Below are 24,830 nucleotides of genomic sequence, written 5' to 3'. Positions count from 1 at the left end.
ATCAGAACCAAAAAGAATTAAGAAATGAAATTAGCTAGAGACAGTTAAAGAGCTACCACCGTACAATGAGCAGGATCTGTCACTGCTGAACATCCTGAGATTCTGCAAATACAGAGAAAAGCTACATAAAAAAATCTTCCAGCAACACACTTGATTGTTTCACACTTCCCAAAACTGATTCTCAGTTTTACGTCCAGCAGCAGTGTTGTAATCCTTTACAAATTAAAAGTTTGAAAGTTGAAGATTTTCAAAGGCAGTTGTTTCAGTTCACATCATTTCCATTCTGTCTCCAAACAAACATGGCAAGGCCTTCATCTGCAAACCTCAACCGAAGCCAATTATTTCAAGAACACGTGACAATGCCATCTTCTGGTTTTCATCATGGGCCAATGCCATAGTCATTTTTCGAAATGCATCACGGAAGATAATCAGTCTATCAGGAAGTAACAGTGTACTAAACATACACGCAATAAGACAACATAAGGAAGATACAAAAATAAAAAGTTTGCCTGAGTGGGCAAAAGATGTGGTAAATGGAGTATAATGTTGAAAAATACTAAATTGCCCATTTCAGCAGGAAGAATAAGAAAACATTAAATGTTAAGAGATTGCAGAGTGACCTGGGTGCCCCAGAGCATGAACCGGGTAATTAAAAAAGCTAGCAGGATGTTTTCATTTATTGAGAAGGGAATTGAATACAAAAGGAAGGAGGTTACACTTCAATTGGGCAGGGTGTCAGCTGAACCACATCCAGAACACTGTGTACAGTAATAGTCACATTATTTAAAAGGAAGAATATAAATGTATTGGAAACTCACAGAAGGTTTAGTAGACATTACCTGGAATGGTGGGCTGTGTAATGAAGGATGGATGGACGGGCCATGCTTATATCCAGTGAAGTTTAGTAGAGCAAGAGGCCAATTGATTGAAACATAAAAGGATCCTAAGGTGTTTTTGAGAAGTTGGATGTGGAGAGGATGTTTCTTATTGTTGGAGAATTGAGAACATGAGGGTCAATATTTAGAAGCCAGGGGTTGCCCTGACTTAAAAGAGATGACACAAAATTGTTTCTCTTGGAGGATAACAAGTCATCAGAACTCTGTTTCCACCATCTTTTCAGGGAAAGTATCCTTGAGTGCCTTCAAGGCAGGTATGGATAAATTCGCATTCAGAGAGAGTGAAAGGCGATTAGGAATAGGTGGTAATGTAGATTTGTACAGTCAAATCAGCCATGATCTTAACAAATAGTGCAGTAAGGTTAAGGGGCCAAATAGCCTTCTCCTGCCTCTTCTTGTATATGATCATTTGAATTAATCATAAATCATGGAAAAGAAATTAGTGTTTGTGGAAGATTTTCAGGTTGGCTTGCCATACTAGGTTTAAAAAGGCTGGGTCAGAAATTTCTAGCTGTCATAGCTCTCTCTCTCTACACGAGTGAGCCAACATTGAGCAAACCAGTTTGACAATTCATGTAAGTATCAAAAGCACCTGCCTGAACATCTTACTTGGCCTCTGAACTGAAACCTTGACTATAGACAACAGGACAGAGGTCTTAACATTTCCACACGACATACACTCAGATTGCAAGACAAATCTGTCACAACATGCAGCAAGTTGAATATACTTGTCTATGGGAGCTAACAAGCAGTCGGATTGCAATCTTAACACTATACTTGAAGAAAATGACCTGTATCTCCAAGGTTTAGAATGTGCTTTTCTCTCACTGGCATAAGTAAGTTTCCAAGGGAGCTTGTATGGATAGATGCTGAGAGGCTGTTTACCCTGATTGGAGGAAAGAGAACTACGGGTCATAATATAAGGGAAGCCATTTAAAACCAAAGTGCAGAGGGATTTCTTCTTTATAGCAGTATAAACCTTTGGAATTCATGATCCCGAAAGACCATGGATTACACAAATAGCATGTTTAAGACCAAGATCAACATATTTTTTGGGGAGTGGAGGGAGGAGAGTGAGAAGAACAATTGATATACAAGTTCAGCTATTATCATGATGAACAGCATAGCAGGCTCAAGAGCAATGCTGTCTATTTCTGCTCCTAGTTTTTAATGCTGTAAAGAAGTAACTACACGCCAGAATTTAAAGCACTTAAAACTTGTGATCAAGTGGTATTGTATTAAAGGCTGCGGAACAGGCATTATACTGACCGGTCAAACAGAAGAGAGGAACAACATCTCAAACTAAGGTAAATACTTGTTATCAAATGGAAAAATTTGACAGTTGAGAACAACTTCATACTCAAGGGAAAAGGAAAATTCCATAACTGCACTGAAGCCAAAACAGAGCTCTCTACTGAAAGAAAATAATATTTAGGCCTCAAATACAAACGAGAGACAGGCTGCCAGTCTGGCTTTCTCTTAAGTAACATAAATAAGTTATAAACTTTAATCCTATGCTTTATCTAAAGTCAAACATCATAATATAAAAACACTAATGACCCTATATCAAAGGACAACTGCCAGATAAAGTTGACTACTTCAGAAATTTTGCACAATTATTTAATCTCACTAAGTTAAAGATCAGTTTAAAATGTTACTAACTTTTGGTTACTGAGGGTAAATGATAAACAAAATGATTGGGACGTTCTCGCAACAATACAATTAACAGAAAAATTGGTAGCACAATTTAGTAATGATTAAATTAAGTTTACATTGAAATTTACGACAGTGCATTCGATACTCAAGAGAGTACGTGCATCTCATATAGCTATGTCAAAATGTTCTCTGTCACATCGACCTTTTAAAGAGTAACAGGCGTAAATCACAACACCAGGTTATAGTCCAACAGGTTTATTTGAAAGCACAAACTTTCAGAGTCTTACTCCTCCTTCAGGTGTTAGTGAGAGAGGCAGTATCAGACACAGAATTTATAAGTAAAGGATCAAATGGTCAGACCACTGATGAGGATGTACTAAACAAACCTAAGATGTTATTAAACCTTTAATCAGTTAGAAGGTTTTAATTGATTAGTATGTATATGTAAATCCCTGCATTCCTTTGAAGTCACTGTCCCGAAAAACTAAAGGTTTTATCAAAATGCGTGTTTTTGAACAAAATAGAATGCATCCGCAAAAACAAATTCACCCCATAGATTTACGTGTGCGAGCGCGTGTGCGCACGAGAGAGATAGAGAGAGACAGAGTGGGGTGGGGAGAGAAAGAGAGAAAGCGCTTGAGAGACTGTGTATAAGAGAAAATCTGTGAGAGTGCAAGAGAGTGAGTGTATAGTGTAGTGGGGTCACCTGTAGTGAGGTGAACCCAAGATCCCGGTTAAGGCCATCCTCACGGGTACTGAACTTGGCTATCAGCTTCTGCTCGGTGACGCTGCATTGTTGCATATCCCGAAGTCCGCGTTGGAGGACATTCACCCGAAGATTCAAGGCCGAACGTGCTTGACCGCCTCTTGGGTTCATGTCGCACCACAGGACACTATCCACATTCCACAGACGCGCTCACTTGCACACATGTATCTATGGGATGAATCTGTATTTGCCAATACATTCTACTTTATTCAATAAGCACACAATTTACAGACAGTCAGCCAATGCAGCGTTTTACAAATTCCTACTTTAGAAATAAAACCAGTCTGACTCCAAACCAAAACACAAACCAATTCTGAACAAGGCCTCACGCCTAACATGCATTGTCTGACCGAAAATGTCACCTCTTTTATATCGATAAAACCGTTAGTTCTCTCAGGACAGTGACTTCAAAGGAATTTCGGGATTTACATATACATATTAATCAACTAAAATATTCTAACTGCTTAAAGATTTAACAGCATCTCAGGTTTGTTTAACACATCCTCGTAAGTGGTATGACCCTTTGATCTTTTACTTATAAATTCTGTGTCTGATACTACTTTTCACCAATTCCTGAAGGATTAAGACTCCGAAAGCTTGTGTTTTCAAGTAAATCTGTTGGTTTATAACTTGGTGTTGTGATTTTTGACCTTGTCCACCCCAGTCTAACACCAGCACCTCCACATCATCACTCTTAAAAAGTATAGAAATAAAGCCAATCATTTACAAATCAAACAGAACACCTCCTTCACGATCAAATTACATCCCATTTCCTTAGGTCAGAACATTGACAACCAAATAGGCTCCAAATGATCTCAGCAAGTGGAAAATAAATTTGTGGCTTCATTTTCAAGCCCTTCTTGCAGAATATCGTAATGGTCCTCCTTATAAAACAACTCTACATCAAACTATGTGGTGAAAAAATAAACACATGATATAAATATACACATATTAATAGCATTGAAGATTGAAGTGTCATGTAATTTATATTACATGGGGTGGCATGGTGGCAGTGGTTAGCACTGCTGCTTCACAGCACCAGGGACCCAGGTTCAATTCCAGCCTTTTGTGAATGTCTGAGTAGAGTTTGCCCATTTACCCTATGTCTGCAGGGTTTCCACCTGGTGCTCCAGTTTCCTCCCAAAGTCTAAAGATGTGCAGGTTAGGTGAACTGGCCATGGCAAATTGCACCGGAATGTGCAGGCTAGGAGGTTTAGCTATGGTTAGACTCCAGAGATAAGGTTGTGAAGGGGGTCTGGGTGGGATGCTATTGAAGGTCAGTGCAGATTCTAAGGGCCAAATGGCCTCTATGTGCACTGTAGAGATTCTATACACAGGTGAGAGTGTAATGCTGGCTGAATTATAAGTTAATGCTCTTGAAATTGGTGAAAGTTTATTTTCCCATTTAATTTCATTAAGTTTTATGAAGATATTGTAGTTTGTGACAGAATTAGTTCTTTTATCTTACAGTCCCATAAATATAGTAGTTTAAACTGCCAAGCAAAACTGAATTTTCAGAATGATTTTATGAAAGTAATATCCTTTTTGATGAATTTCTTTTTCATGAGAATTTCTCAAAAATGCATTAGGAAGATGTCACATTGACACCACCAGGAAACCGGAGGAGCAGCACCTCATATCCCACCTTGGGAGCCTCCAGCCCAATGGCCTAAATGTGGATTTTACCAGTTTCAAAATCTCCCCACCCCCAACCACATCCGATGTCCAAACCTCCCTCTCAGCCCCAGCTCCTTGACCTGACACAACCTGTCCATCTTCTCTCCCACCCATCCGCTCCTCCCCCCTCTGATGAATCCCCACCACTCCCTACCTGCAATCACCTATCACCATCCCACCTACCTTCCCCAGCCCCCACCCCACCCCTCCCCTCTCAATTTATTTCAGAGCTCCCTTCTGCCTCCCTCATTTCTGAAGAAGGGTCCCGACCCGAAACGTCAACTTTCCTGCTTCTCTGATGCTGCCTGACCTGCTGTGTTCCTCCAGCTCCACGGTGTTATCTATAGCAAGATTTTTAACCCTTTTATTAATTACAATTTCATGGAATTTATACAATTTGGCTTAAATGGTTAAATTTAGAAGTCAAATACCAATGCCATTTGCAACAGTCCAGATACAGAAGCAGTCCATGTTCACATGCAATAAAACCTGGACAACATTCAGGCTTGGGCTGACCAGTGGCAAGTTGCATTTACACTACAGAGTTGGGGGCTTAACCATCTCCAACAAGTAGAAAGTGAACTATATCCCATTTACATTCAATGGTTTTAATATAACTGAATCCGTACAAACAACATCCTAGAAGTTGAACTGGTCCAGCATATAAATACTACAGCAGTATTTAAAAGGCTGGAAACTCTGAGGTGAGTAACTCACCTCCCCAAAGCCTGCCCACCGACAAGACACAAATCAAGAGTGTGATGCAATATCTTCCACTTGCTTGGATGATTGTGGCTCCAATACCACTCAAAGCTCAACCCCATTCAGGACAATTATCCTCCAAACTAAGATTCACTCCGTCCACCAACAACGCACAATGGAAGCATGTTGTTTCAATTTCTGCATTCCATCAATTTCTGAACTTGTGACCTCTACACCTAGAAGGACAGGGCAGCAGTTGATTGGGAACACAATTATCTGCAAGTTTGCCATTGTGACTGAATTATGGTGTTGCACCTTCACTTTTGCCAGGTCAAAATCCTGGAATTCCCTTCCTAACAGCACTGAATATGACAGCAGTTCACGACTCTGCCCAATGGAAGAGGGTGGAAGAGAGTATAATGGGTGGGAGAGGGTCTTTATGCTGGTTGCTCTCCTGAGGCAGCAGGAAGTACAGATGAAGTCAACAGATGGAAGGTTGGTTTGTATGATGGACTGAACTATGTTCATGACACTCTGCAGTTTCTTGTGGTCTTGGGAAGAGTAGTTGTCATACCACACTATGTTGCACAAAAATAGGATACTTTCTATGGAGCATCTATAAAAATTTAAGTCTTTGTGGGCATGCCAAATTTCCTTAGCCTCCTGACGAAACAGAGACGTTGTTGTGCTTTTTTGAATGTCACATCCACTTGGGTAGACCAGGACTGGTTGCTGGCAATCATCACTTCCAGGATCTTGATGCCCTCCACCATCTCCACCTTAGCATCATTGCAGCAGACAGGGACAAGTCCGCCACTCTGCTTCCTAAAGTCAATGATCAGCTCCTTTGTTTCGCCCACACAGAGGGAGAGATTATCTTTACACCATGCTGCTATGCACTCAATTTCTTTCCTGTACTTTGATTCATCGTTGCCTGAGATCTGATTTACAATGGTGGTGTTGTCAGTAAACTTGTAAATTGAGTTGGGGCAAAATCATAAACAGTATACAGTAAGGGGCTGAGTATGGAGCCTTGCAGGGCACTGGTGTTGAGGATTATTGTGGAGGAGGTGCTATCGCCTATTCTTATGATTGCAGTCTATGGGTCAAGAAGTCAAGGATCCAGGTACGGAGAGGGGAGCCAAGACCTGGGTCTCGGAGTTGGGAGAGGAGTTTGTTTGGAATTATGGAAAGATATAAATTATTGCCTTTTTCTTTACAAAACCATTTTTAAGAAAACTGTACAGTTGCATTTTTAATATGGTTAAGGAAAATGGGAAATTTCTGACATGCTGTTTGATATGAATTAGGTCATCTATAGGTAAAAAGTAAAAGTGATGCAAGAGAAAAATTATACCAAAATATAATAACGGCTTGAAGAATCATATAGTCAGTAGCTTCAAATGTAGTACAGCTGTATTTATACTGGTAAACTGATCAAACCTAAAATCTGACCTTTCTTGAATAGTTTCAGTTTATGACTTGTTTTATAAATAAACTAATCTCTTGAATAAGTTAAATAGCAATTTAGATAGTGCAGTTTAAATATCTCAATTTCACAGCTAAATTATTTTCTTTATTCACAGAATGTTAACACTAAGACTAGCACCGCCCATTTATAACAGTCATTTCGGAAGGCAGCTAAAAGTCAACCACATTGCCGACAGTTAAGAGCCACACAGATCCGACCAATAAAGGCTGGCCAATTCCTTTTTTCAACAGACATAGGTGAAATTGATGTATTTTTACAACAATTCACTAATTGGATAGTAGTCATTACAGCTACCAGCTTTCTGTCCCACATTTATTTAATTACTGAAACTTTAATTCCCCGGTTGCTCAGGTCAGAGTTAAATTTGTGCCTCTGGATCATTGATCCAGGCCTTGAATTGTTGCCTATTTACCATGAGCCACACCACATTACTCACTAAATGTATTAAAAATGAATCAATGATTATGTCTGAGAATTGACAATAAAATGAAAAAAGTTACTTCTCACAATCTACTTCCATTGAAAGCATTTGGATTAAAACACTTATACAAGTTAACACAATTAATTGCAAGTGACATTGGAAGTTTTCAATGTAGGTAGCAAATTCAAAATTACAGGTGCACTCAATAATGATCTAACATTAACAGTATAAAAAACATTTAAGTTGCACGCTGACATGTGACAACTAATATTTTATAAATCAGCAAACAAATAAAAAGCAATGGGAATTGAACAGGGGAAACAGAAGCAAATGGCATAAACAAATAAACTCAAACCTCAAAAACAGAGCTACGATAAACATTAGGGATTAACAGATTATTGGCATTAGTAACATTTTGTCCAAGGAAGGAGGATTGTAGGTATTAGCAACCGGGACAAGGTCATTCTAAGCATTCAATATCAAAAGACTTCACATTCGTCATCGGCTCTATAAATCACATCATACTTGATCCAGTTCCATTGCTTCACTCAATCCCCTAAACCTAGGCCACAAAAAGTGCAGCAAATGAGTAATCAACAGTCCAAGGCAAGAAGTCTTGATCCTAGCTCTGATAACCAAAGTTCTATTTAGTCTTACTTTACAACAAATTCATTTTCATGAGAATAGAGACATCAAACCATGGCTACAATACTTATATCCAGCCACAATGTGGCTGCCAAATCTCCCAAGGACTGCTTTGTAGATTCTTAGTCCAAACAGCACTCACCACTTTGTAATGTCAATGCCCGATCTTTTTCCAAGTGTGATCGGAAAGGGATGGTTTTTTTGGAGAAATGGTGCAGGAAAATGCAAGGTTGGGATGGCCTAGGTTATCCGCATCATGGTGGTCAGAGGGGACAACAGATAGGAGAAATGGACTTGGGAGATTTAGACACAAGGAGAGAGTGTAACAGTGGTCACTTAAGAAACATGTATGGAATGGAACTGGGAGATTTGAGCTGGGGCAGCGGGGTGTGGATAAAACATGAGATTGGAGAATGGAATCAGACTATATGGACAAATTATCCAGAACGTCCTGCAGATCTACGAGCAAGAACATCAACAATGTGCGCAAACTAAGAGAAGCAGCCAATAAAGATAGGAGTGAAACCTTGTGCTATGAACGTTTTTCTTTTTAATGCTTTAATAGGGTAAGAGCATCACTGCTGAGGTTAGTATTTATTGCCCAACTTTATACAAACAGTTGCTAGGATATTTCTGAATCAACCATAGTGCTGTAGGTCTGGAGTCACACGTAGGCCAAATTAGCAAGGATAGCTGATTACTCCATTCAAAGGATATTAGAAAGCTTGATGAGGAAAAAAATAGATGGAGGCTAATGATTCAATATGCCTACAAAATTGGACATTGATTTTTCAACAGCAAACTTCAACACCGGCACAAGTGCAAGCTGCAGTCTCGAGTTCCTCTGTCAGGGACAACTCAGCATCTTGATGAGGCCTGACGCTCATCTAAACTTTGACCTCAAGGCTCATTTTAATAATGCAGGCAGGATACAGTCTCCAAAACCAGTTTATTTTACTTGTGGTAGAAAGATTCTGAAAATTCATGAGTGTCTCGTGCATCACCAGGAGAAAACAAAATTATGAAGACCAAGCACAGATCTGCAGCAGTGGTGCTTTGAAGCTGAAAAATGCATTTATGTCTATCATTTCTTCAGCATTCATTTACAGTTTGCTAGTTAGGCTGCTGCAGAATTGGAAAAGGGAGCCTAGAACTTGCATGCCACATAATTCCACTTATATTTGTATGTGTTTTTCAGACAGGGATTCAGAAGAAACTTTAAGCCTTGTAAGAACGTAGAACTCACTATCACAGCGAGTGGTTGAAGTGAATAGTATAGATGCACTTAAGGGAAACTGGACAAACGTATGTGAAGGTAAAAGGAATAAAGGATTACAATGGTACATATAGATGATAAAAGTTGGAGAAAGTTCAAACAGAGTGGAAAAATTGTGCATTCTTATTTTCATGTTTTAAAAAGTGGGGGCTGCAATGGATAAAACTGTTTTAAAAACCAGTGTTTGAAAGCAAAAGACTGCAGTTTTGAAAGCGAATAACCTGATACCAATGGTAAACAGCTATTTGAATAAGCAGAAATTGAAGTTTAAATTGGAGATGATCTGGAGCCAAGGGTTTGTACTGACGCAGCTCTAGTTGGAAATAAGTCAATGATTGGTCCGTGGACTAATAAGTTGATGATGACTGAAACCTTTTGCTTGCTAGCAACTGTGATTCATTCTCAGATGGCTGAGCAGCTTGAAGTGGAAAACAAGTCACAGAGATACAGTGGGAAAGGAGAAAAAGAAAGTGTGTGAATTTTCTCGCAGCCCAGAAGCTATTGCTCTCCATTGTCAAAAATTCAGGTGGCTCAGTGGTTAGCAATGCTGCCTCACAGCGCCAGGGACGAGGGTTCAACTGCAACCTCGGGCCACTGTCTATGTGGAGTTTGCACATTCTTCCCGTGTTTGCGTGGGTTTCCTCCAGGTTCCCTCCACAGTCCAAAGATGTGCAGGATAGCTAATTTGCCCATAGTGTCCAGAGATGTTTGGGTTAGACATGGGAAAATGCAAGGGTAGGGGAATGGGTCTGGGTGGGATGCTCTTCAGAGCAGCGGTGTGGACTTGTTGGGCTGAATGGCCTGTTTCCACACTGTAGGGATTCTGTGATCCATGACCTTTCCTGCAGCAATTGCTTCATGCTATAACTTCTGAATTGATAAATCAGAGACATTTCCCAAGTGAATCAGTTACTCTGTACTTCTTATAAACGAATGTAAGCATACAGAGAAAGATATTGAAACAAGGGGTCTGGCCAGCCAAAGAAGGAACACCTCAACATCAGAATTGGGAAGCAAATTCCAATGAACTGACATTCTAGTTTTTCTACCTCCAATAACCTATTTTTCCTATTTGTTTGTCTGTGTATACAGGGAAGTTTATAAGGGGATTAGAATTTTAGTTAGTAGTGTTGTATGTCAAGGGTTTGTATCTATTTACTTATAGCTATAGTCTAATTACTTGCAATAAATAATTCTTGATCAGTACAGAAACCTGGTTCATACTTTGGTCTGAAAGTCATGTAAATTGGGGTACTGCACTTTTTAAAAAAAATGAACATCTGGTATAACTCAGAACATCAAGGCTCATAAACAACACACTACTCCAGTGGGTCTTAAGAGGAGCACAGACACCATAATGGTTGGCTGAAATAATTTTTTTTAAAAATTTGTTACCTGTTTATGGTTAGAGCTGGGAAATAATCAACTGGAGACTCAACACTGGCAAAGTGGAATGATCAAACAAAAAGTACACACGAGACAACCACGGGGAATCAGAAAACTCAGGCATCAGGTAGGCAGAGCTGCCAAATGAAGCTCGCAAAGGTAGGAAGAGAAGTCAGGAAACTATCAAAGGGAAAGAAAAGGTGAGGCAAGAAGTGAAACAAGCTATGACAAGGTCAGAAGTCACACAACGTCAGGTTATAGTCCAACAGGTTTATTTGAAATCACAAGCTTTCGGAGTGCTGCCTCTTCTTCAGGTGACTAGTGCAGACTAATACAGACTAGTGTGAACAGGTAGATTTTGAGAGAAAGCAGGAGAAACAATGTAAAATAAAGGATGCAATTCACCTGACAAAGGGGCAGTACTCCAAAAGCTTGTGATTTCAAACAAACTTATTGGACTAAAACCTGCTGCCATGAGACTTCTGACCTTGTCCACCCCAGCCCAACACTGGCTGATGGTGAAATTTGAGTTTAATAAATCAAAATCTGGAACAAAAAGCTAGCCTTATGGTGACCATTTAACCACTTTTGATTATTGTGGGGAAAAAAAAAATCTGATTCAATAATGCCTTTGAGGGAAGCTACGGCAATAATTACGAGTGGCAGCAGGGATACAAAGTTTGCAGAGTGACAGAAAACAGTAAAAGGAGGAGGACTGGTTTTCCAGACTTGAGGAACATATGTAGTGGGCTCCCTCAGGGATTAGTATTAGGATCACTGCTTTAGTTGACCTACATTAATGACTTTGTGTGAAGGGTTTAATTTCACTATTTGCTGATGATGCACAATTTGGATGCATCATAAACTCGTGACTTAACACAAGAGAACACAGACAAGACAGTGATGCAAGCAGCTGAGCACATGGTGTGAAATTTTGTGCAGACTAGTAAGAAGAGGTAGATTTTGACAGGAAGGAGGAGGAATAAACAATGTAAAACAAGAGGCAATTTAAGGGGGATGTAGGAGTGGAGGGACCTGAGTATAAGTGCATAAATTATTGAAGGCTGCATAGCACATTGAGAAAGAAGCAAAGAGCGTAAAAGGAAGGAGACATTGATAAATCTTTAATATTGATAATATTAATAAGTCAGCCTCAACTGGAGTAACATGGGCAAGCTGTTGTGTACTGGTAATGTCACTGTACTAATAATCCAGAGGCCCAAGTTCCATATCTGGAGACATGGATTTAAATCTGACCAAGGCTGACGGTGAAATTTGAGTTTAATAAATCAAAATCTGGAACAAAAAGCTAGCCTTACGGTGACCATTTAACCACTTTTGATTATTGTGGGAAAAAAAAATCTGATTCAATAATGCCTTTGAGGGAAGGAAATCCACCATTCTTTTCCAGTCAAGTCGTCAAAGGAGTCCAAACACAAAAATGTGAGTGACTCTTAACTGCCTTCTGGGGTGGGCAAATGCTGACCTCGACAATAATGCCACCCCATGAAAGAATGTTTTAAAATTGTGCCAAGTGCTGGGTGGAACACTTCAGACTGGAAAGATTTCAAAGAGGATACACACAAAAAAAATTGAAGAAAATGCTTCCAGGGATGAGGAATCTCAGATTTGTGGATGTAGAGGAGCAGAGTTGTTCTCCTTAAAGCCAAAATCAGGAGATAATTTGACAAAGATGTTCAAGATCACGAGGAATATGGGCAAAATAGATATGGTGAGTAAAGATCAAGAATTACAAGATGCTAATTTAAGGTCATAGCAAAAGTACCAAGATGAGTTTTATTTTTTATTATATAAACGCAGCCAATGATTTTGATTTGTAATGCATTGCCTGAAAAGTGTGCTGTAGGCAATTTAATTGCAGCTTTTGAGAGAGAACTGTGCAATTATCTGAAGGGACAAAAACAGTAGTGAGACAGGAAAGTATATGGTAAGCCAGACAAGCTGAATTTCACTTGCAGGGAGACAGTGTGCACACAATATGCACAACATTCTCCTTCTCTGCTCTAATTATTCTATGATTAACAATTGCTTTGTTGTGCAGAACTTCAACATTGCTAAAAAGGAGACAAACAGTTGAAGCTTTTTCATCCTGCACTCATCAGGACCACGCAAGAAGCAGACATGAAAAATGGGATATCATTTCCACAGTGAGAATGCTGGTTGGCTGGGCCATCATTAGCAAGGTGATGCAGCAATAACAACCATCTATTCTTGTGGAAGACATTCAATGGGTTGTGAAATACTATCAAACCGAGGTTCACTGGGAAATATACACATTAGGACTCCTATAGTTCCACATACTACACAGTAAATCTTATTGATAGCTTTGTTAATAGGGCCCTAGCCACCTGTTCATCGTAGGCTTATTGGCAAGTCAGGGCATTTTTAAGCTATCCTGGATAATACAGATGCCATCACCAGATGATCAGTGTATAATGTGCAATCACACAAAAGAGCCTGTGTTCACCACTTTTGGCCCTGAGCAGTGCTCATTCTACCTCTGGTTACCCCAGCAGAGGAAGATGTCTCAATAAATTTAACAGGTGAAAATAGTTGTCTCTTGCTTCTCCCATATAGTAAACCATTATCTGCTAGTTTAAACATTAATTTCTCCACTAGTAAGATACTGCCACCAAGCCAAAATGACATTCTGCCTATCATTCAAACAAGTAACCAAATGCATTTCAGTGATGGTGTGCTGTCGGGTATGTAGGTCATTTGTTTCAATGACTAGCAGACCATATCAAGCAACATGTCCCATTGAACATTTGCTACAGACATAAAACTAATCATGCTCAACGAGGCCATGCTTGCAAGCCTCAAAAAATGCATCTACTATCAGATGCAATTCTGCCAGTGAAAATCACTAAATAATCTGCAACGTACTGAGTTACAGCAGAAATCAACTTAAGATCGTCAGTCAACTACTCAGTAAAATACATACACACACACTAAAAGACATTGGATCCCGTTTTATTAAGGCAAAAGGAATTTGTACATAACTTTAAATGACAAGAAGGTCATGAAGACTGTCAACTTCTACTGCATTCACATGGCAACATCCTGAGCAATCAGAATCTGTCTACCTGCCTTATCCAAGAATTAAGATCAATCCAGTTACTGAGGAAGCATACTGGGAACCTGGATACAAATCACATGACAGATGGTGGAATTTGAATTTAATAAAGCAAAAATCTGGAATGAACAATCTAATGACCATAGTCAACTGTTAGGAAATCCCACCTGGTTCAATGATGTCCTTTAGGGAAAGAAACTGCCATCTTTAACCTAGTGGCCTGCATGAGACTCCAGACGCACAGCAATGTGGTTGGCTCTTAACTGAAAAATTAAAGTCAATTAGAATTGGGGAAAAGTCTCTGCTTGTTGGAGTCATACCTGCTACTAAGGAAGATAACTGTGGTTGTTGGAGATCAGTCATCTCAGTTCCAGGAAATCTCTGCAGGAATTCCTCAAGGTATCTATTTTAGAATCAACCAGTTCAGAGATGTTATTACATGCCTCTGAAGCAGGTGGGAGTTGAACACAGGCCTCCTGATCCAGAGGTAGGAACACTACAATTGCACCAAGAACCCTAGTTCGTCAGGGTAACATCCGAGACTCAACCATCTTCAATGGTTTCAATGATTTTCTCTCCATCACAATACCATTCAGCACCATTCCTTATTCTTTAGATTACTAAAGTAGTCCATGACTAAATGTAGCAAGAGCTGGACAACATCCAGGCTTAGATTGACAAGTGCCAAGTCACTCATCATTAACATTCACATGATACAGCTACCAGCTATGACCACCTCTAACATGAGACAATCTCATAATTGCCCCTTAACACAATAGTGTTACCATCACTGAATTCATCACTGTCAACATCTGGAGCGTACCATTAACTAGAAACTCAATTGGACTAGTCACAGAAATACAATGGCTACAAAAGAAGGTCAGAGGCCAAGAGTAGAGTAACACACCTCCTGACTCTCCAAAGCCTCCAATTACAAAGTCCATCATCTACAAGGCACAAGTCGGGAGTGTGATGGAATACAATCCAATCCACTTGCAAGGATGGGAGCAGTATCAAAAGGCTTGACACAATCCAATTCAAAACAGCCCACCTGAACATTCAAATATTCACTCCCACCACCGTTTAGTAGTAGCATTGTGTAACACATATACAAAGATGCACTGCAGAAATTGACCAAGCTCTGACAGCACCTTCCAAACCATGACATTAAGATCATAGGAATAGGAGTAGGCTGTTCAGCTCCTCAAGCCTGCTCTGCCATTCAATAAGATCATGGCTGATCCGATGACATTTCTCACATCCACTTCCTGCCCTTTCCCATAACCATCGATTCCCCTACTGACCAACAATCTCTCTCTGCCTTAAATATAAACAAGGACTATACCTCCACAGCTCTCTATGGCAAGGAATTCCAAAGACTCCCAACCCTCAAAAAAGAAATTCTTCATCTCTGTCTTAAACTGGCATCCTTTTATTCTGGAACCACGCCGATTCCTAGACTCTCCCATGAGGGGAACCATCTTCTCAGCATTTATGCTGTCAAGCCCCTTAAGAATCCACATGTTTCAAGGAGATCACCTTTCATTCTTCTAAATTCCAATGAGTGAGGTCCAACCTGTTTAGCCTTTGCTCATAAGTCAATCTCTTCCTACCAGGGATTATTCTGGTGAACCTTCTCTGAACTGCCTCCAATGAAACGATATTTTTCCTTAAATAATGGGACCAAAACTGCTCTCAGTATTCCAGGCACGGTCATAGCAGCACTTTGTACAGTTGCACTAAGACTTGCCTACTCTTATACTTCAAGACACTTGAAATAAGGACCAACATCCCATTAACCTTCCTGACTAGCTGTTGCACTCATGTACTAGCTTTCTGTTTTGTGCATAAATATCTCCAAGTCCTTTTGTATTGCAGCTTTTTGCAGTTTCTTTCCACTTAATATTCCGTTCTTTTGTTCTCCCTTCCAAAATGAACTTTGCATATTCCCACGTTAAACTCCATTTGCCAACTTTTTGCCACTTAACCTATCAATATCTCTCTGTAAACTGTTTGTACACTTGTTGCTACCTGCCTTTCCACCTATTTGCGTCTTCTGCAAATTTGACTACAGTACATTCACTTCATTGCTCTAGGTCATTAATATATCTTGTGAACAGTTGGAGCTCCAGCACAGATCCCTGTGGAAACCCAGTGATCACAGGCCACCAACTTGAAAAAGAACCCTTTATCCCCACTCACCAATTCTTTATCCATGCCAATATACTATCTCCAACAGTGAGCTCTTATGATGTAATCAATTGAGAGGTACATTGTCCAATGTCTTCTTCAAGTCCAAGTACAATACATCTATCCACTTTAGTTCAGACTTCCTTGAAAAACGCCAATAGATTCGTCAGACACTACTCCACTTTCACAAAGTCATGTTGGCTCTGCTTGGTTAGATAATGACTTTCCACATATTCTGCTATTACTTCCTTCATAGTTGATTCCAATACTTTCCCAACAATAGATGTTAGGCTAATCCATCTATAGCTACCTGCTTTTTCCTTCCCTCCCATTTTGAAAAGGGGTGTCACGCTGACAGTTTTCCAATGCTGTGGCACTTCTCCAGAATCCAATATTTTTTTAAAGTTACAACCCAACGTATCCACTATTTCATCTGCTAGCTCCTTCAGGATGCAAGCCATCAGGGCCAGGGGACTTTTCTGCCTTTAGTCCCACTAGTTTGGCTAATATTAATTATTTAGTAATGAAGATGCTACTTAACTCCTCCCATATATTCTCTTCTAAAGGAATACTTGAAGTATATTCCACCGTAAAAACTGATAGGAGGACATCGGCAGCAGATAAATGGGAACACCACGACCTGCAATTTCACCTCCAAACTGCTCACCATCCTGACTTTGAAGCAAAGGCAATAGATTTCCATGTGCAAAACACTCCTCCCTAACAATATCGTGGGTCTACCTACAGAACACAGACTGCAGCAGTTCAAAGCAGAAACTCACTGCCACTACCTCAAAGGCAACTAGATGCAATAAATCTGCCCCAGCCAGCAACAATAACATGTCATGAGTGAATATTTAAAAAAAACTCTCTCCATGCCAATGGCCCAGCCAATCAGCATTTTTTTCCCCCATGCTGGATAAATTGCTGTTGCTTTTCTCAAAACTATTCCTTGCATCCTTGTCCTTAGGAACGGAAGATGCAAAGCTTCAAATTCTAATATTCTAAGATCTCATTTATAGCCTGCAAATACAGCTTTGCACCAGAATCTTCCAAGCATTGCAATACTCTGATTCTATTAGCAGCAGCACTATCAGGTTTCCCACTTCTTGATCGCCATCAAGACAGCAAGCAACACTCCAATGCATTGTGGACTTTATGTATACAGCACCAGGCATAGCCAAGAATGAGAAATATACATAGTGAAGCAATGATTACAGAAATTTAGCTATTTAGCACAACGTGCCAGTGCCAGGTCTTGCAAAGAACATTTCCAATTAGCACTGCTCAATGCTGTCTCTTGTGGAACTACATATCTTACCTGCCCCTCCCCCTCAAATACATATATACATCGCTTTCATTAAGATGCAAGAGAACCAATGCAAGGGAAAATTAAAGAACTGGCAATCTGAGGAGTTTCTTAGATACAGGCCATGCACATTCCAATAAGTACAAACACAAGGGGGAATAGAAAACATGATACAAAATGTATGCATGTTGCATGTCAGGTAAATACTTCAAGCGAGAACCAGACCAATACAAACATTGAGAAGTGAAATGGAGAGGAAAATAAAGCTGGTGAGGAAACAATCAGACAAAAAAAGGCAATGAAAGTAACTTTTCTTCTACCACAACTAAATAGAAAGTAGGTATGTCTGTAGGTGCAACCTAACACAAAGACAGCGATAAATACTTAAAGGCATCAGGGAAGGCTGCAATACTTAGTAATCATAAACAAAATTCTCACGAAGAATGAAGAATCTCAAAATATCTGTAGTAGCAGAGATGGTTGAGTTAATAGGTGGGATGAAATCTGATGGGAAAGATCTGCTGGAAAAGCTGACTGTGCTAGACTGAATATATCACTTACTTCAGAGGTGTTATATCCAGATCATCAAGAAGAAGGAATTGGAGAGTGTGTCATTGCTTTTCATATTTTTCCATTCTTCTGTAGATACAGGGGCTTCCAGTGGATTGGAAAATGACAATAATGACCTCTGTGCAAGAAAGGGCATTATGGAGGCGAGAGGATGATCTATTTAACATCAACGGTAAGGTTTAAAAACAATGATTAGAATTTTTAAAAATGGCATTTGGAGAAATCTGAGTTGTATAGGGCCTTGGTGAGACCAGCTGGAGTACTGTGTGCAGTTGTGATCTCCTTATCGGAGGAAGAATGTTTTGGCTATAGGATGAGTGCAATAGAGGTTTAACAAACCAATTCCTGACACAGCAAGACTGACCTTCAAAAAGAGACTGGATCGGTTAAGATCATATTCATTGTAGTTTGGAAGAATGAGGGAGGTCTTGGAGAAACCTATAAAATTCTAACAGGATGAGACAGGGTAAACATAGAGAGTATGCTCCCAATACCTAAGGAGTTCAGAACCAGGGGTCAAAGGAGAAATTTCTTCAGGCAGAGCATGGTGAGCCTGTGAAATTCTCTGCAACAGAAGCAACTGAGGCCAAAATATGTTTTTAAGAAAGAGATTAATACAGTTCTTCGGGCTGATGGGAGCAAAAGGTACTGGGAGAAGGCAGAAACAAGGTACTGAGTTAGATGATAAGCTAAGATATTTAACGGTGTAGCAGGCTGAATGGCCTTTAACTGCTCCTATTTTCTATGTTTGTGCAAGTTCATTAAAGAGAACCAACTTAGATCCGAAAAAGACAAATGGTCTTTTACTAATTTAATTCAATTATTTTATGAAGCAATAGAAGATTTATGAAGGAAGGAAATGCAATAGATGATGTATTGATTTTAGTACACATTTGGCAAAGTATCACAAAATCTGGTTAACAAAATTGAGACATATGGAATGGACTGTCAGCTTGGTTAAAAAAACACAGTTTAAGGACAAACAATGATAAGTCACGTATGATGTAAATTGAGAGATTGCGTGTTAGTATCATTTAGGTTGTGCCTGAAGCTTAAAAATTAACTTCTAAATATTTTTGTAGCCATGTTGTTTTCTTTTAAACAGTCTTCAAGGTCTAGCTTTTGAATTAATGGATTTTTGCACACCTTAATAGATTTTTGTTTATCTAAGATTGTTTCGCAAACCAGCCATCGATCCTTAAGGTTTGTTATAGAGATTTCTGAACTTATAGTATTTTTAAACTGAAGGAAAACTTAGAGGGATTTACTTTTGGTTTAGTTTTGCTCAGTCTTGTAACTTGATTGAGTTTTTTGAAGTAACAAAGAAGATTGATGAAGGCAGAGCGATGGACCTGATCTATATGAACTTCAGTAAGGTGCTCAACAAGGTTTCTCATGGCAGACTGGTCAGCAAGGTTAGATCACATGGAGTACAGGGAGAATTAGCCATTTGGACGAGAACTGACTCGAAGGTAGAAGACAGAAGGTGATGGTGGAGGGTTGCTTTTCAGGCTGTAGGCCTGTGACCTGCGGTTGTGCCACAAGGATCGGTGCTGGGTCCACTGCTTTATGTCATTTATATAAACGATTTAGATGCAAACATAGGAGGCTGGTACAATTACAACATTTAAAAGACATCTGAATGAGTATATGAATAAGAAGGGTTGAGGGGGATATGGGCCAAATACTGGAAAATGGGACTAGATTAATTTAGGATATCTGGTTGCCATGGACAAGTTGAACCGAAGGGTCTGTGTTCATGCTGTACAGTTCTATAACTTGGACAAAGATGTCTGTAAACAAGCAATCCTGTGAAAGAAAGGATATAATGAAGTAGGTTACTGTAGAGTGAAGAGTTAACATTTGTCCCAGATCAGAAGTATTGGGATAAAACCTTGAAGAGGTTACTTAAAGCTAGTACATTTAAGGTCAGGTTTACAATAGGTCCAGGAATAAGCAACATGCAGTTCCAGGCCATAAAATGAAGTCGCAAGTGAAAGAAACCAACCAAGGTGTTAGGGACTTGGACTCATGAATATTGTTGGAGTTGCAACTTTGGATATTATACAAGGTGTCTTTTGGGTTTGACACAAAGCCTGTTGTTTTTCTTTTCAATTTACAAAGTGGCATTTGGTGATTACTGGGATTATATATTTACTGTGTGGGTGAAAATGCTTGAACTTTTGTTCCCAGTAAATTGTTTGGTTTATTCTATCTTCATTTCTATTTTAAACGCTACAGCATTTTGCACATGAAACCACTTCAATAAAACTAAAGGAAACCAAAATATCCAGGATAACCAGAATTCAATCTGGAATTCAACTTGTCCACCAATAACATCAGCCACAAACATAGGCGGTAAATAGATATTTTTCAGAAACAAAAGCCAAAGTTGCTAGAAAAACTCAGTAGGTCTGGCAGCATCTGTGAAGAGAAATCAGAGTTAACATTTCGGGTCTGGTGACCCCTCGGAACTGTTCAGATGTTTTTCAGGCTGGAGCATGATTGGCAGTGGCATTCCCCAAGGGTCAGAGCTCCAACCACTGCTTTTATCTTTGACAAACATGAGTGATATAGTTATCAGAACACAGTTAAAACTTAGGTAGTTGATTATGCCAAACTTAGATGTGCGTCAAACCTTGATGATACTAATCAGCTGTTAGATATATTATTATAACACGCAGACAATAGCAGATGGAATTCAATACCAAGTGGTGAAAGGTGATGTATTTGGCAGAAGAGACATGTGGCTGCAAAACAGACTGATTGACAGTTCTGCCTAGCATGCAGAAATACAGCATGACAAGGGTCTGTGTTTCAATCTTTGAAGGTGAAACGACACACCGACAGAGTAGTCAACTTGTATCGATTGTAAGGAAGTTATGCCTAGCCTATGTAAAATTTGGGTGAGACCAAAAGTCAGGTGCTACGCCTCATTACTGATCACCACAATTTAGGAAGTATTTTAGGACCTTTGAGAGGTTGAGAGAAGATTCACGGAATTGTTCCAGGTATGGAGATTTCAGCTACAAGGATGGGTCACGTGTAAAGCAACTGAAGGAGTCAACGGTGGCACTATCAAGCTCCAATTATTCACCAAAAATCTCTCTTTACTGACTCTACTAGACTTCACATCTCAAAGTTCATTAATCCAGACATGGGCACAAGGGCTAAAAATCCAAAGACAATATGACAATAGCCATGTTCAATATCATTGACAAAGAATAGGAGCCTTAAAATCAAAATCAGTGGAAAGTCAACAGGAAAATCAATTTGTGGTCAGGAATATGCAAAGCAAGGAATTTGGCAATAGCTATTATGTACCTACCACCATGTCCTGAGGGAAATACCTTTGGCCGAACCAACTGGTTGGCTCAATGACTTTTGATCTTTGACAATGTCAGGTTACCTGCTGACATTTCTGCAGATCAACTTACAACTCCTGTAACAATAAAGCAAATCCTGCCGGTCAACAACAGAACTTGTATGAAATTCAGGCTTTTGTTAATAAGTAACTGGTAACAATTACACCATGCAGTGCCAAGTAGTGACTACCTTCAATAAAAGAAAGGCTAGATTAATTTGTTTTAATGGTAGCATCACCTCCAAGTCTATCTCCATGAACATCTTGAGATGCAAACTGATTACTTAACTGAAGCTTTTTCATACCTTTCAATTTTACTATTAAACTGTAACCTAATGTTTATACATGTTTTTCTTTAAAGCAATTACTTTAGCAAATGGAGAAATGTGTTGTAGATTCGTTTTATACATTCACCATTTTGTGCCAGTAGATGACAAGTGAACTGGCGATATCCAAGACCCCATAATCTGGTTTCACCACTTGCAGAGTGCTTTCCATCAATTTTTTGACATTTCTTCCTTTACAAATCATTCCAATGATTCAATGAAATTGTCCACCTTCAAGACACTACCTATTTCTTTCACAAGAAAATGCATTAAAACATTTTTCCAGAAGGAAAAAAAAATTGAAGAGTGATAAGGGGATGGAAACCAGTCACACAGATTGAAATTAGGATGTTTTAGAACAATTTGGAGGAACACCACCAACATAGGTGCAATTTCTAAATATTTCTCTGTTACAATTCGAGCTTTAGATAATTATCCTGAATTTTAATGGAAAAACTAAACATCCCACAATTCATTTGCATTCTAAAATCTTAAATACATTTTACGCAAGATCTGTCGAGTACTTTTGGGGTGGACTAAGAGTCCAAACATAGCTTAACTAATATTTAAATGATCACAAACAGAAAATGCAGGAGGCTGGATCAATGGACTCAAAACGTTAACTCTGCTTTCTCTCCATAGATGATGTGCTGAGTTTTTCCAGCAATTTCTACTTCTGTTTCAGATTTTCAGCATCCACAGTTGTTTGTTTTATTTCTTTAAATTACTACCACTACACAAACCAATCCCATCACACACGGCATTCTTTCAAGCACAACAGAGTCCAGAACACAAGTGCAGCAATGCCACATCAACATAAAACTTAAAGTTAATTTAAATTATAAACTTTGTAGCTCCAAAAGTCAACCTCTTAGCATTGCCAAGATTTCCAAAAACATCCTAAGTTTCCTTCAAGAAGTCACTAGAAAAATCAGTAGACCGCCCCTTAACCATTAGATTTAATAGCACCGATGAACAAAAGATCACAATGAAGTACTCAGATATGGTTCCAATGCAAATATTTTTAATTTTAAAAAATTGATGTTAACTTGACAGAGAAATTCAATTAAGAAAAGTAAACTCTCTTCAGTAGTAATGTGCTTTTATAACTTGAATAAGGTGGCATATTCTCTTTGGGTAAATGCCCTGCTAAATTAGGAGTGCTGCAAGAGGAATACATGGAATGAATTCCATGAAATATCAGGATAATTATAAATTGACTACTTATGACATTTAACAGTTAAACTGAAACACACGGAAATAGGAGTAGACCATTCAAATACAAATATTCAAGAGGTGATTCATACCTGAACTTCCATTTATCCGCCTTTGCTCCATAACTCTACACAGGCACCCAGCAAGTTTTCTGATCAGTCCTCAACAATTCAACTCACATCCACAGCCTTTTGAATTTGCACTAGCCCTTGTATGAAGCGCTTCCTGATTTCAGTCCTGATAATTTAGTTCACATTCAGATCCTCAACCAACATTAAGTTTGAGTTGAGAGACCGTAGAAACTGGATTAGTTTAAACAAGTTCTATCCGAGATACATAAGTTACATATGTTACATATGTAACTGTTTAAGCACTGTATGTTTTACACTGACAAGTCGAACAATTTAAACAATTTTTTTGACGGCACGTGTGTCAATTTCGGACACTGGTGTTCAATCCAAACAACTCCAATGCTAGATTTAACCGATAAATTCAAATCCAGTGAAAGCTCGTATTACCAGTTCAACCAGAAGCATACGCCCAGAAACGACAACTTGAAAAAACAAGGACTTGTTGCTACGACCTTTTTTTTTAGGGAAAATGAAAAGTCAACGCCTATGATCTGAAAGTATAATTAACTCGGGACCGGCGCAAAGCCAATACAACATATCACCAGTGAACCCTCATAAGACACAAAAATATCAAAGAACAGTGATTTTGTTTTAATTGCAACGGGGCCTGTGGGCGAAAACGTGTGAATAGTTTACAAAATGAAGTGGACCGACAGCCCAGGAACTTTCCGGGGAAAATAACGCCTCACAGCCGACTGCCCTGGAGACGGAGACGGAGACTGGGACACCTACCCCACCTCCCGGGTACTTGGGACTGCCTCTGAACCTCTCCCACCCCAGCCCCAGCCCCCCAAATATTGTTGCTTTTCATTTGGAGTACAATCACTGACAGGACATAAGTTCCCAAGGTGACCATTTTCATTACCCGTTTACCGGCCGGGACTGGGCTGGATACTACCGCTCGCCCGGAGCCTGTCCTCCCCGCTCCGCCCTGCGCTAAGTTCCCGAGGACATGGGACAACAGTCCCTCCTCCTTCTCACGCGAACCCCCGTAAACGGCTAGCGCGGACTCACAACTTCCACAAACGACAACAGCCGCCTCCTGCTGCCTTCCCTCGCTCACCATTGAGTTTGCCAGGCGTCAAACTGGGTGCAGTTTGCTTCAGCTTGAAGCGGACTTAGACTCCCTCAGCTTCTCTCCAAAGTTTTGCCTTCGCCTCCCGGTCCGCGCTCACTCACTTTCTTTCTCTTTCCCCAGTGGTTCGCAATATGGCGCCGACTGAATTGGCCTCAGGATCGCGAGCGCCCAGCGGTCGCTCACGACGTTCACACGCACAATCCTCGCGCGGCGACATCATCGCGTCGAACTGGGGGCTCCGCCAAACGAGGGATTCCCCAGCGCATCACGTGAGGAAGAGGTTACATCACTGAGCAGACCACCAATACCCCAGGCTTGAAGCCACATTCCGCAGACTCGATACAGATCAGATCACGCTTCCAGCAGCAAACAAACTGTGATCAGACCAGATAAAACACAGCACCAAAGGAGATTATTCCGACGACACCGGCTCAAATAAAAGCAAGTGAACTCACGCTTCTAAATGAAGAGATCTGAAAACACAACATTCTAGAAATCACAGCGGGTCAGGCAGCATCCATGGAGAGAGAGCAAGTTTAGATGACCGTTCATCAGAGCTTGAAATAAAATTTATTTCTTGTTTTGGTTTGAAAATGAGAACCACACTAGACTTTTTTTTAAAAAAAAGCAAAG

The 24,830-nt window shown here is 39.8% G+C and overlaps 1 protein-coding gene across 5 annotated transcripts in view; it reads right to left on the bottom strand.

The window, feature by feature from the left end:
• Positions 1-24,484, bottom strand: part of plekhf2 (pleckstrin homology domain containing, family F (with FYVE domain) member 2) — a 34,893-nt gene extending 10,409 nt beyond the window's left edge. Inside the window, exon 1 of one of the 5 annotated variants that reach the window (XM_048595880.1) lies at positions 24,134-24,484. Coding sequence is in view for 1 of the 5 variants with exons in the window: in XM_048595879.1 (XP_048451836.1) it covers positions 23,081-23,111 (31 nt within the window). In the remaining 4 variants the exon portion in view is untranslated. Of the gene's footprint in view, positions 1-23,080; positions 23,364-23,984; positions 24,032-24,133 lie in introns of those variants that run through there. The other 4 variants (XM_048595881.1, XM_020524322.2, XM_048595883.1 and 1 more) reach the window with 4 other exon arrangements.
• Positions 24,485-24,830: the final 346 nt, after the last annotated feature.

The sequence above is a fragment of the Rhincodon typus genome, chromosome 4, assembly GCF_021869965.1.
Source record: "Rhincodon typus isolate 14 chromosome 4, sRhiTyp1.1, whole genome shotgun sequence".
Taxonomy (NCBI): Eukaryota; Metazoa; Chordata; class Chondrichthyes; order Orectolobiformes; family Rhincodontidae; genus Rhincodon; species Rhincodon typus.
This window is presented reverse-complemented; position numbering and strand designations above follow the sequence as displayed.